This window comes from Protopterus annectens, chromosome 2.part0 (assembly GCF_019279795.1).
Source record: "Protopterus annectens isolate FY-2018-M chromosome 2.part0, PAN1.0, whole genome shotgun sequence".
Classification (NCBI taxonomy): domain Eukaryota; kingdom Metazoa; phylum Chordata; order Ceratodontiformes; family Protopteridae; genus Protopterus; species Protopterus annectens.
The window spans coordinates 1,405,555,922-1,405,570,158 of NC_056728.1; the positions used below are offsets into that span (position 1 = coordinate 1,405,555,922).

Below are 14,237 nucleotides of genomic sequence, written 5' to 3' on the forward strand. Positions count from 1 at the left end.
GAACTCTGCACTCCCTGTAGTACTGAAATAAATCTGATTCCATGCAATTTATTTAGTGACCTGATGACTTTTAATCTTCCTGTTGGCTATGTTGGGCACTGAATCTCTGTAACCAGAACATCCTGTCATCAGTTGGTCTCCTGATAGCAGATTGTAAGTAGGCAGCTGTGGAATCCAGTTTTTATAGTGACTTGCTGGTGGAGTTGCCTCAGAAAATTAAACACAATGGCACCTAAGTTATCTAGAGCTGAAAGAACCATTGCCCCCCCCCCCCCAATTCTGGTTATGAGATGAGATGACCATTTTCATGCCATGTACCCTGGAAGACTGGTAGTTGTGCCCAGGTAGGACCTAGTCAGCAAACAATAAATCTTAAAAAGGATTTGTTGCATAACTGATGGCATGAAGATTAAAGAGAACCTTTTATTTAAAAGGAAACTGCTATGGTAGCAAATAGTATGTGTACTGAAGGAGACTGAGATAAATATGAGCAGAGGCTTAAAAAAGCAGAGTTAAAATGGCTTTTAGTAGTGCATGGAGCTGACGGGTATTTATGTAGTAGGTAATAATCAAAATACTGTTCTGTGTCACTTCAGCACACTTGAAGGTTACTACGTTGATGATGCACTTCAGGGACAGGGAGTGTACACTTATGAGGATGGAGGCATTCTAACTGGTTGCTATGTAGATGGAGAGCTGAATGGGCCAGCCCAAGAGTTCGATTCTGATGGTCGACTGATCTTCAAAGGACAGTACCGTGATAATATACGAAGTGGAGTTTGTTGGCTGTATTTTGCAGTAAGTAGTTTCTATTACACTTTTCATATCTAGATTGTTTTGCTTGGCTGCATAGGAAAATTTGCATTTCTGTTAAGCAAATACCCTTTTGCTAGTAGGCAATATTTTTAGTGTCGTACAGTACTTGTATCTATCACTGTACTTAAAGCAGTTTGTTTTGAACACTGAAAACATTTTTATTTTGTGACAATATTTTTACTGAGCTTCTCTATGTTCATAGTTTTCAGTACTGCAGTAGCCTGTGGTTTGTATCCTGCCAAGGATATTGCAACTGACCAGCTTCCCAATGCTCTACCACCCCACCCACCCACAAAGTCACTTTGGCTTCCTATAGGCTAATCCCTCTTGCAGGAAAGCATAAAGGTGTAAAAGCAGCCAGAGTGACTAAAATCTTCAGTACTTTCTTGCTGTCTTGTGAGATGCATCTCTGAGACTTCTTTGGTGCAGCAGCTGGCCAAGGCGTCCTGTTAGTCAGATAAGATGCCTTTTGGTGACCCTTTCACACATATAAGTCATATTTTTATTTTATTTAGTTTTGGTGGCGTTTTTGCAAAAAATAGTAGCACATCACTTTAAGAATAATGACTTTCAGGCATGTTAATAGATGTTCCTCTTACAGTTACTGTCTCTCTAGGGATTATTTTCTAGGATTTGGTTGTCATTTAGTGCCATAGGGCTCTATATACACTTATTGCTTCTTATTAAAGTGTTTTCGGGCAGTCAACAATTATTTTTCTGGTAGAATAACTGGATTTTATGTCAGAGCTTCTGCCTACACTTGGTTTAAGTTATTTTGCAAGCAGCTAATTTATATAATTCTGTTTGTTTTTCAGAAGGAATTATTGTGTTCTGGTTGTGTTACATTGTTATGTGGTAAAATTGATTGGACTGGAAGGGTTATATACTCTTTATGCTTACTAGTGACAACTTGCCTTCTGGCAGAGATGCCTTCAGGCAAATCTTACTGGCTGCAGGCTATAGCATATACTTATCCTGGTCATGCTGGTCCTTCTAATGTACATAAAAAGAAAAAACAATTGAAAGAAGCATCCGATTTGGCTACGGGAGATACATCAAGAGCGTATTCTAAAAGGTTCATGTGGAAATGTACCTTTTGTTCAGGATAATATGCTGTCCCCTAGCCATTCACTCCTTAATGTTATACTTAGAAAAAAGAAACAAAGATAATCATAATGAAAATAAAGAAATGGTTCCTGTCTGTAAAAACATTGCCCTAGCCAGGAATTTGTTATATTCAGTCAACGTTGGGTGCTATATGCCTTCTTCTAATATTGCTGCTGCTCTTTCTAAGGATGAGGGTGAATTTTCTGATGAATCTTATGTTGATAGAGAGACAGCAAAACATGCTGGAGGGATAGGTTCCTGACCCATAGACTTCCCATACTGTGGAATAGACTTGCCCATACATGGTGTGAATGACCTGAGACGTACCTCCCTGCACTACATGAAAAGAGACATGGAAGAGCTGTCCAATCTTGTAGCCCAGGCAGGTATGACCCTAACACTGAGTAGCATTCTGCTATCGCCCAGAATGATAGCGCAGTACAAGGACAAAATGAGTGACTTCAACAATTGGCTAAGCTTCTAGTGTCGTTCTAAGGGGATCCAGTGTCTGTCTGCTTGGGATGACGTGGTCGACAGACCACGATGCTTTGCCAGAGATGGCTTGCACCTGTCACTCCTAGGATTGCAGATACTGGCTAGGGCTCTTGCCACCCCTATAGTGCCTTTTTTAGGCAAGGTTCAAATGACAAATTCACCACTGTAACAGGAACAGGCAAGCAAAAACTGAGGGTAATGCTACTCAATGCTAGAAGTGTAAATCTCAAAATGCACTCACTCAAGGCACTCCTTAATATGGAGAACACTGTGCAGTGACTGAGACCTGGTTCAAGGCTCCAGAGAGCACCCTGCACTATCAGGATATAACTTGTACCACAGTTTTCGACCATGTAACCTGGACCAAAACACCAAAGGTGGAGGTGTGTCCATATTCATTAAGGATATCCACACCTCCAGGCTAGTTGCACAGCATAATGCATCCGAGGTTAACCAAGTGCAACTAACTCTGGGCAAAACTGCAATCCAAATTGTAGCTTGCTACAGATCCCCCAGCATGCCCCAGGATTCCCACTCCTCTTTTTTTGATGTACTGGAAAATATTAGGGTTCAACCAAACACCCTAATAATGGGCGACTTCAACTACCCCACCATTAAATGGGAAAACTACTCATGTACCAACTCCTTAGCTCAACGCTTTCTGAAATTCATAAACGCCATTGCCATGGATCAACTTATCCACACCCCCACCAGGGCAACAGTATCCTAGACCTAGTCATTACCAACATGAGTGACTGGTGTTCCACACCTAAAGTCAACTCCTCGTTGGTCCGATCCAACCATAAGCTGATCACCGTTGATATCCTCATCCCGCCCCCACCCCCCATTAAGGAAACAATGGTAAAACATTTCTCCAAAGCCAACTTCATGCTTCTTAAGACAGAAGTGGTAAACGTCATGACACCCATGCAGATGGACAATACAGTTACAATTGCTGAATCCTATACAAATGCACTCTATAAGCACTTACACGAGTGCAAGGATCGTGCTATCCCAATCAAAACCAAGACGCTATCCTCCAAAAAAAAGGAAGCCAACTGGTGGTCCCCTGCCATAAACTATACAACAGAAGGAAGAAACTGTTGCAAAAGAGAGTAAAATCCCATGAATGGAGGAGCTCCCTGGTCAGCCTCAGTAAGAAGCTGAGATCCCTTATAAGATCCTCCAAAGCTAGCTACGAAAACAAAATCGCCACTAATTCTAAGGACAGCCACAAAGCATTCTATAGCTATGTCAGGAATCTCGATGGCAACACCCAGATCTGCTCTGAGTTTCAGCACAATGGCATGAAAATTACAGAACCAACTGATATTGCCAAAGTCCTGGCAGATAGGTTCAGTGCTAATTTTACCCTCCCCTCACACCCTAAAAGGCCCATATCTATACAGGACAAATGCAGAGTCCCTGTAATCACAACTACGCAGGTAAAAGCTGCACTCTCTAAAGTGAAAAACACAGCATCTATGGGACCGGGCAACATCCCAGGCTGCATTTTACACAAACTTCAGAACGAACTGGCTCCCCACCCTAAGCACCATGTTCAATAATAGCCTTGTATCAGGCTTTGTGCCCACTGAATGGCACACAGCAACAGTTATCCCACTCCACAAAGGGGGAGCCACCACTGATCCTGGGAACTATTGCCCTATTAGCATGACGAGCCTGGTCTGCAAGGCCATGGAACGTATCATCATGGAACTCATAAACAAAGACATTGGTAACCTCCAAATGCTGGATCCCACCCAGTTCGGGTTTGTGAAAGGCAGATCATGCCTTCTGAACCTGATCGACTTCTTTGAGGCAGTCACCAAAGCCGTAGATGAGGGTAAGGTGGTTCACACAGCCTATCTTGACCTCGCCAAGGCTTTCGACACCATCCCCCATTCTGGAATTATAGCTAAACTCACTAAACTAGGTAAAAATCCCTATGTCACGAGATGGGTTGCCAACTGGCTCACTGATGGGAACCCACACTGTAAAAGTTGCAGACTCCAAAACTGACTTCAAGCCAGTGACAAGTGGAGTACCACAGGGTTCAGTCCTGGGACCTCTCCTGTTAGCCTGTACTTCAGAGAAGTAGATACCAAACACAGAAGGCCTCTGGCTAATGAAGTTCGCAGATGACTGCAAACTAGGTGCCATAGTCAAGTCCCCAAATGATGTGGACATCCTACAGAAGGGTAAAAATGAATTCTCCCTCTGCTGCAGTGAACTTCGTTAGCCATAGGCAGAGGAAGGACAAACAACAGGGAAAGGTAAAAATGAATTCTCCCTCTGTTGCGGTGAACTTCGTTGGCCATAGGCAGAGGAAGGACAAACAACAGTGAAAGGTAAAAATGAATTCTTCCTCTGCTGTGGTGAACTTCCTACAAAAGGGCCTCGCTGAGACAGATGCCTGGTGTCAGAGCCATGGCCTCAAGCTCAATGCCAAAAAGTGCAGTGTCATCCCCTTTGGTAAAAACTCTGTACCCATAAACTACCTCATAGGCAGCAATCTACTTAACACCAAATGTGTGATAAGAGACCTTGGGACCCAGGTGGACAGTAGTCTCTCCTTTGATAGTCACATCGTCAAAGTAGTCAGGAAGTCCTTGTACGTGGCACATATCATCATAAAAGGGTTCTCATCCAGGAAAAAATAGGTCATTGTTCCCCTCTACTCGACACTCATTAGACCCATTATAGAGTACAACGCCCCTTTTGGAATGTACCTCACAAGACATCTGCAGCAACTGGAAAGGCCACAGAAGTACCTCACAAAGAGGATTACTGGCCTCAAACAAATGCCCTACACTGACCATCTCAAAAAACTCCAGCTTTACTCCGTAGCATGTTGCCTACTCCGAGGTGATCTCTGCCTAAGATATAAAGCTATGTCAAACCCAGAGCTGTTGGACATGCTACACCTAAAGAAATCCCAATCCCTCAAAGCTACATGCTCTAGGGACCTAAACCTTGTCAACACAATAACCAGGACATGCTGGAGGGATAGATTCCTGTCCCAGAGACTTCCCATACTCTGAAACAGGCTACTCATCTATGTCAAGCAAAGTTCTTCATTAGCACTCTTCATCTTGATGAGTGAATGGGAAATAGGAAATACACCCCGGGGATCACTTGGGTCTCTGCTCGGCACAGGAAAATAACTTTTTTGGGTGGTGTAAGCCAGGGAACCTTGTTAGCTAGGCTTACGTAGGCCCATTGGGCTGATAGCCTAGTACCTACCTATGAACCTATGTCAAGCAGAGCGCCTCCTTGGCCTTCTTTAAAAGGTACCTTGCCGATTGGATGGGAGATAGGAAATTCGCCCCAGGGATCATTCAGTCACCCTGCTAGACAGGGATCCAGGGAAGTAAATATTGTGGGAAGAAATATCTAGGGAATTGTTATGGCTAGGCTTGTATAGGCCCTAGGGCTGATAGCCTAGTACCAACCTATGAACGTTTGTGTCACCACAGGACTATTTAGCCAAGACTCTGATTCAGTGGATAGTGATCTCGAAGTGGTACCAGTGGAGGCTTTCTCTTTTTCTGAGATTATTACCATACTGTGAGACACATTTGCTTGGGAACAGTCGGGCGTTACCCCAGAGTTGGGTAGATACTATGATTTACTTGAACAAGAAGTCCATATTTCTGAACTCTTTCCTCCTATTTTGCCTGCTTTGGAGATTGCATTAAAAGCTACCTGTAATCTTCTGATTCTGTCCCATCAGTTCCTTAAAAAATGACCGATAAATAGCAAATAGAAATTTCCATTCTCATCTTATACATGAGTACATAAAAAAACTGACTTAAGTTACTCAGCATTTATCTTACTGTTTAAGTATCAGCCATAATTTAATGTTACAATTGCTGGGAAACTATTTGAAGTTTTTTAGTTGCATTATATCTAGTCTATGTTTTAACTGTATTTTTCAGTTCATATTTTCACCTGGTTGTGTGCATTTTTTGGTATACTCTGTTTTTCCTTCATAAAAATATTTTTTGGTCAGAATGTTGAATAAAAATGTAGTTATTCAGTTGAGGCCATTTTGTTGTGACCTCAAGGGCTTTAGCATGCAGGGCCTGTCTGTCAACAAATGTTATTTTAAATTCATGCATATTCAAATTCATTACTTCAGTAATACAGTCTCACCATCTTAGCCTCTTTTGCCTTTGATTTTCCCCATTAGAAATGTCTTCAGTATTGATTCACTTTTTTGCATTATGAGCACAGACTATTTGAGTTTTTTTTTTGCCATCAGACTTTCCAGCAAACAGCTTGGGTTTAATTCTTTAAGTGTTGACTGACTTGATGATCTTGTATTTCACAGAATTCTCAAACATTTCCTCCAACACTGCAGTTTAAAAGTATTGCTGTTTCAGTATGCAGCCTTAAAGTCCAGCTCTCACAGCCATTTGTTGTTGTTATTGGTCAGACCATAGTTTTGACTATATGGACGTTTGTTGGCAATGTGATGTCTTCGCTCTTTAAAATCTTATCCAGACTTGCCATAGAATTCTATCCAAGAAGTGTCTTTTAATTTCATGGCTGCAGTCACTATCTGCAGAAATCTTTGTGTTCAGGAAAATAAATCTATCCCTCTTTTCTCTCTTTTGTCATCTGTTTGCACAAACAAAAAAAGAGGTAAATGACATTGTTTTAGTTTTTGATGTTCAATAAGCTATCTTTGGCACTTTCTACTTTTACCTTCATCAATGGGGCTGTTCAAGTCTTCCTTACTTTTATCCATTAGAGTGGTATCCTCTGCTGTTTCTCACAGCAGTGTTGATACAAGCATCTAATTCATCTAACTCGGCATTTTGTATGATATATTTATCATATAAACTGAGTAGGAACGGTGGCAAACATCCAGCCTTGTTGTATTTATTTCCTAAACTTGAATCAGTCAGTTAATCCATATTCGGTTCTGTTGTTTCTTGTTCCTTGTACTTCCTGAGCAAGATGTAACTATTACTACTTTATTTTTACTTTTGCTTTGACATTTTTGTTTTGTATTACACTGCAAGTGCCTGTTTATTTTTTTATGCACTGCAACTGGACTTGGGCTGAAAGAAAAAGTCCTTGTGTCCATTCTGCTTACTTGTCAGCCTGTAAAATAAATACATAAATAAAAACTCCTTTCTTTTTTAAAATATTCATGCATGTATCAGTACATAAGGAAAAAAAATGAACATCATTCCATCACACGTGTACAGCAATACTTAAAAATCAAAAGCAATGAGAAATAAAACACACCAAAAATGCAAAGAATAGGACAAGCAAGAAAAAGGAAGAGCTCATTGTCCCAGAAGAAAGATAAAAAAGCAAAAACCTTATAACTTTTAATAACAAGGTGTCATACACATATACAATACGATAACTGGATTTGCTGTTACTGAGAATATTTTTATCAGATGATGCAGTTTAAATCATAAAGGCTTACTAACCAATACAAATAATGAAGTAGATAAAGGGCATCACTGCCTCTCATCCCTGGTGTTAGTTCAAATTTCTTTGAATATTGTCAATGTATATTTAAACAAACAGTAATAAAAATGTGTATAATATCAGGTAAATTATACTATTTTAATACTTGCCAAATATATGTTCTGTTCAGATAATCAGATGCTTTAGAAGCATCTAACTTTATCAAATCAGCATTGTCCAATACTGATTCACTGGGTGTATCACTTCTAGTGTGGAGAATGGTTAACCTGTTGTATAGATCTGTCCAGACAAACTCCAAACTGGAGTGTCCAGTATGGTGTTAAGTTGAGAGAGCATTTTTTTTCTTTATTTAAGACCTTAGCAATAATAAGCTAAATTATGTTTACTACAGAAATGGTTCTATAGTATTCAGGCAGAGAACCATCCTTTCCACTTTTCTTTATTAATATGATCTTTGTTTTTGTATTGATGATGGCATCAGCCAGTGTGGAGATTAACAACTGAAACAAGTGAGGTGCTAAGATGTTAATAAATTCCAAGTAAAACTCTGCAATAAATCCATCAAGGACCAGGTCCTTTTTCTTTTTTAATGAGAATGCACAGTCTACAATGTCAGCCTTTGAAAAAGTCTTAAAGATTTTAATGGAGTTTCAAAAATCCAATTATTTCTTTATTGTTAAGCCATGATGTATTATAGCATATCAATACTTTATAAAGTTGTATATCTGTAATGCCTTCTTGAATAATGACTTCAATTACATTTTAATTTTTAAGTTTATTAATAGAATTTTATATGATCAGGTATTATAGTATAAGAAATAATTACTTACTTTATTGTTTAACAAATAACTTAAAACATGCTATTTTTAATCCTAAATTCTTCCATTTTTTGTTCTGTATAATTTGCAGCCATCAATTTATTTAAAATGAAGAGATGCTTATCTTGCTGACTAATGGTTTTACGTTTTCCCTTATTAACTATGTAGCACATCATAATGTCACTATATGCAGTAGCTTTAAAAGTTTCAGATTGTTTACTAAAGATGTATGTTTACTAAAGAAGTAGCTGCAACTAAATTATTTTGCAAATAATGATTTATTGTTATCTCAAATGTAAGGACAGAAGTCAGATTTAAGCCATTCTACAAGCATCCATAATTTATAAATAAACTACTTTTGAGGTATTAAAACATGCACACAAATGGCTAAATGATTAGAAAAGGAACAGATAAACTGACCAAAATTGCAGGTAGAAACAATATCAAATATATCATATAACTCAATTTAGCACCATGGGAATTAAAAGCTTTTTTGATACAGAGTGAGGTGGCCGGTATTTACTGCAGAAGACTGTTCCAGGCAGTCATGAGAGACTTGAATGTGTGTGTGTTTTAACACTTGAAAAAAAAATAAAGGACAATGTGACCAATCTTGGAATCCAGCATGCTAAACACTGTGATGTAAAAACAATGTTTGAATGGCCTGTCTTTAGTCCTTTTCTCCCTTTGCCACATCAGGAAGAATGAGTCTGCTTTCTGGATTTCCAGAGTGATTAGCTTCACTTTAGACCACCAGAAGGTGGCCGAGCCTTTCCCTTTTGTCTTTCTTCTGATCCAGCTGGTTTTCATGTTTTACGTTAAATGTTTGCTGTACAATGTGGCTTAAAGCATACTTAGTACCGCAGTTGGTATTTTAATATAATAAGTTTTTAGCAGTGCATGTTTTCTCATTTTATTTAGTTGTATTTGTCTAAAAAGTATCTACTTTGATTTAATTATTTTTTTATCAAGTATTCGATAGTAGCAGCAATGGCTTTTTCTCAAGGGCAACTCTTATCTCTGCTACTTTGTCCTGCAGTATCTTAGTGAAAGATGCTTGTGCAATTGTAGATTATTACTGTTTTTTTAATTAAACACTACAGGTTAGGTGCACAAGGAAGTCTCAGATGAGATTCTGAATTAATCCGTCAATCTTGTGTCACATTGCTCTTAAATGTTCTAGTAATGTCATTCTTAAAAAAATTTTAAGTCCCTGCCCCCCCCCCCCCACACACACACACACGCACACACACAAATGCACACACACTTGGTGCTTGTGATTAGGCACTTTAATAATTGGTGTAATTGAATTGTCTTCCCCATCTTCCCTGCCAAACATCTTTTTGCAGTGATGACAGGAGTTTGGCTACCATCTCCTGTCACTGCAGCTAGCTAATGCCTTTGAGTGTGTAAGGAATGGGGCATTGAGTATCCTGGACAGGTTTCAGGGCTGATCTCCGGTCTTATTTATTTAATTTATTGCAGGTTGTTAACCAGATAATTAAACTGGTTCAAGAATCCTTTTCATGCAGCAGTTAGATGTGCTGTCATTGCCAGGCCTTACATCATCCTCTTGCTCACTCTCACTTCATATTTCCCAGCACACAGTGTGCCATTGCACACATGGCCAGCACTGCATTTTGTCATTGTGTTTGACTACACCCCTCCCCTTATGTGACTCATGCAAGTACATATTGTAGCATTCTACCCACTGGCAGCCATCTCCCTCCCATTCTGATTGCTGAGGATATGTAGGCTGCTGTTCTTGAGACCAGCCCCCCAAACATCTCCAACGCCCAAGTGAGAACTGCTCTCTCCAAAGCAAAAAACACTGCATCCATGGGACCTGATGGTGTCCCCGGCTGTGTGCTCCACGAACTCAACGAGGAATTAAACCCACAGCTAGGACAGCTGTTTAATCATAGTCTTACCTCTGGATACGTACCCAGGGAGTGGCGCACTGCAACTGTGGTCCCACTTCACAAAGGCGGTGCCTCCACCGACCCTGGAAATTACCGGCCCATTAGCTTGACAAGCCTTATCTGCAAAGCCATGGAGAGGATCATAATGGACCTCATAAATAAAGACATAGGGAATTTGCAGACTTTGGATCCATCCCAGTTTGGCTTTGTCAAAGGCAGATCATGCCCTCTAAACTTGGTTGACTTTTTCGAAACAGTCACCAAAGCCATTGATGAGGAAAGGCAGTCCATACAGCCTACCTCGATCTGGCGAAGGCCTTCGATACAATACCCCACTCGGGTATCATTGAAAAACTCATCAGCTTAAATGTTAACCCATACATCACAAGATGGGTTGCAAACTGGCTGAGTGACAGAACCCACAGGGTCAGAGTTGCTGGCGCCATGTCAGACTCAAAGCCTGTCACAAGCGGTGTACCACAGGGCTCAGTCCTGGGCCCACTCTTGTTTGGCATCTACTTTTCCGAAGTACAAGCAAACACAGGAGGGTTATGGCTGACAAAGTTTGCAGATGACTGCAAACTGGGCGCCATAGTAGAAAACACATCTGACACAGATATCCTTCAGAAGGGTCTCACAGAAACGGATAACTGGTGCCAGAGCCATGGCCTAAAGTTAAATGCCAAAAAATGCATAGTCATACCCTTCGGGAAAAACAAGGTTATCCGCACCATGGCCTAAAGTTAAATGCCAAAAAATGCATAGTCATACCCTTCGGGAAAAACAAGGTTACCCCTAGCTACCAAATAGGTGGCAATCCACTGAGCACAGAAGAGGTTATCAGGGACCTGGGGACCCAGGTTGATAGTAGTCTGTCATTCGATACCCATGTAGCTAAAGTAGTTAGGAAGACCTTCTACATTGCCCACCTTATCATGAAGGGATTCTCATCTAGATCAAGGGAGGTCATAGTCTCCATATACTCATCACTCATCAGACCAATGATTGAGTACAATGCCCCATTCGGAATGTATCTGACCCGACACTTGCAGCAGCTGGAGAGGCCACAAAAGTTCCTCACCAAAAGGATAAAGGGTCTCAAACATCTGTCCTATGCTGCCCGACTGAAAGAACTCCAGCTCTATTCAGTCGCTTACCGCTTGCTCAGAGGTGACCTTTGCCTAACATACAAGGCCATGTCAAACCCAGATTTAATGAATATGCTGCACCTCAAAAAATCTAGATCCGTCAGAGCCACAGGGGCGGAGACTTAAACCTCGACACGGCTATTAATAGGACGTGCTGGAGGGATAGATTCATCACCCAAAGACTCCCTATGCTGTGGAATAAAATCTCGGTATATGTGAGGCAGAGCACCTCGCTGGCCTTGTTCAAGAGAAATCTTGACCAATGGATGGGAGATCGCAGATATACCCCAGGGATTACCTCAGTGTCACTGCTCGACAGAGGCACAGCAAAATAATGGGTATAGTTCCCCATACTAAAGGGGTGGCGTAAGCCACAAAACTATGGGCTAGGCTTGTAAATGCCCTCGGGCAGATAGCCTAGTATGAACCTATGGACCTATGAACCTAAGAATATACATCCTCTGACAAATCTCTCCTGAAGTTCTCCTCTTTGGAGAATCCTTTCAGCCACTAAAATCTGTTGTAGAGGGGCCATCTGTCTTGTGTTTCATTCCTGACAAGAATCTTGATCTGAACTTAGATAGGTATGGGGAAAGTCCTGGATCACTGCATCCTTTAAATCTGCAACTGGTGCTGTCATATTTATTTATTGACATTTGTTTACCGGGAAGGTCCACTGGGCCATTGACCCATTTTCAGTGGAGGCCCGGGGAGAAAAGCTCCACATTAATGCATTCAAAAATAAAGAACATTAAGACATTTAAGAATTTAAAAAAAACATTTGCACATTATATACCATTGTGGTAGTACATTCAACATAGAACATTTAAAATGAACATATTTATAATTACATATTCAGAAAAAAAAATTACAACAAGAAGTACTGAAGTTGGGCTCTTCCTGTTTCAAAAAATGAAAATGCATGTGTAATTGCCTCTTTAGATGGTCCTCTGTTTTGACCACCTTTCCCAGAACAGTGTAGCATTTGGCCATTCTTCCCTAAGTGGAGAGTACAATGTGATAGACAGATCTAGCAGAATAGTTTACTTGTGTCACTTGTTTCATATGCCCCCTTTTCCAGATTTTTTTTTGTGGTACAGCAGAACTCTGGAAAACTTCCTACATTTCCCATCTCAGTTGGGGTAGAAGCTGTACAGATGTAGAACAGTCCTGTGCCCAAGGTAAGGAAACTAATAGCACTTTGCATCTTCAGCCAAGTCTGCAGTTACTATTACCTGCCTGTGAACAGCATCATGACACTACTGCCTTAATTTCATGAGGTGTTATGTCAGCTTGTCCTAGATGCTCCCTTTGAATGAGGCCTGCATTGGCCACCCTCTCCAAGAGGCCATTGTTGACTTCTAAATGAGGACTACCATCTAAGATATATGTATATATAACATAAGCTAGCAATGCTGCTGCTGCTTCCAACTAAACCATAACTTGTTTAGAAGCAAGAATGCAGCTAAACAATGGATGACTGTGACTCCGACTCACTCTGCAGTGTCCCCCAAGGTGATTCCTGCCACCCCCCTCACCAGATTACAACATGAGGTTGCATAAGTAGGACAATTTGCATTTGCTTGGAGAGCTGTTTCCCAAGAAGACTGGATTCTAGACATTACCAAAAGAAGCCTTATGTATTTGCTCAGTCGTCTGGCCCCACTCCAGTTTTTTTTCCCTCTGACAAACCAGTCTGTGTCAGAGGACCTTTTGGAACAGTCTAGCCTTTCTTGGCAGAGGGAAAGCTCACTTTGTTCTGCCAAGGTAATGGAGAACCTTCACCTATGAACAATCAATTCCCAAATACCTGAGGACTTGACTGCTGAAAAACAGTTAATAGAGGACCTCCAAATTCAACACTGTTAAACAGTAGTGCAATGTGTCTGCAGGAGAGCAAGTTCCCTTCCATACTGATGTAGAGAACAAATCATACCAACTAAATGGTCACACAACTGTGAAAAAAAAAAGAAAAAAATTCCCTGCATGAGCTAACTCACTAGCTGCATGAACTGCAGTCTTGCTATTATAACAGGAAATCCATTTAAGGAAATGTAACATTGTGGAAATGAGATTGGGAAGGTGATGTGAGCAAATGAATGTTGATGAATTGTAGGGATATAAATGGAAAAATGTTTTTCCTCATCCCAAAGAAAATAATTAGGGAAGGAGGCAGGTTCATTTGATTGCTGACTTTGTCAACATTAGTTTTTGTACCATTTGTGCAAAATTTTGCATGGCCATCCTTCAAGAGCTCTGATGCTGTTGTTTATTTAGCCTATATAATCAATGGACTTGATGGATGTCTTTGGGCAGGTTAGCACTTGAAAGCTACATGTGAATTTGTGCTGTTTGTTGTGTTTCAGCATCATGTTCAGTATAACATGCTACAGCCTATCCATGATTCCATATTCTCTGTAATGCAACACCCATAGTAGCAGACATCCTCCAGTAGCACAGCCTACACAGGTCCTTCA

General features: G+C 40.6%; 2 protein-coding genes across 2 annotated transcripts in view; both read left to right on the forward strand.

Moving 5' to 3' along the window:
* The window catches only part of SETD7 (SET domain containing 7, histone lysine methyltransferase), a 1,173,783-nt gene that overhangs the window by 662,260 nt on the left and 497,286 nt on the right, over nt 1–14,237 (forward strand). The window contains exon 3 of the mRNA XM_044061630.1: nt 597–798. Within this exon, the coding sequence (XP_043917565.1) occupies nt 597–798 (202 nt within the window). The remainder of the gene's footprint in view (nt 1–596; nt 799–14,237) is intronic.
* LOC122793510 overlaps nt 1–14,237 on the forward strand; it is a 1,396,143-nt gene that overhangs the window by 569,609 nt on the left and 812,297 nt on the right. The window lies entirely within an intron of this gene.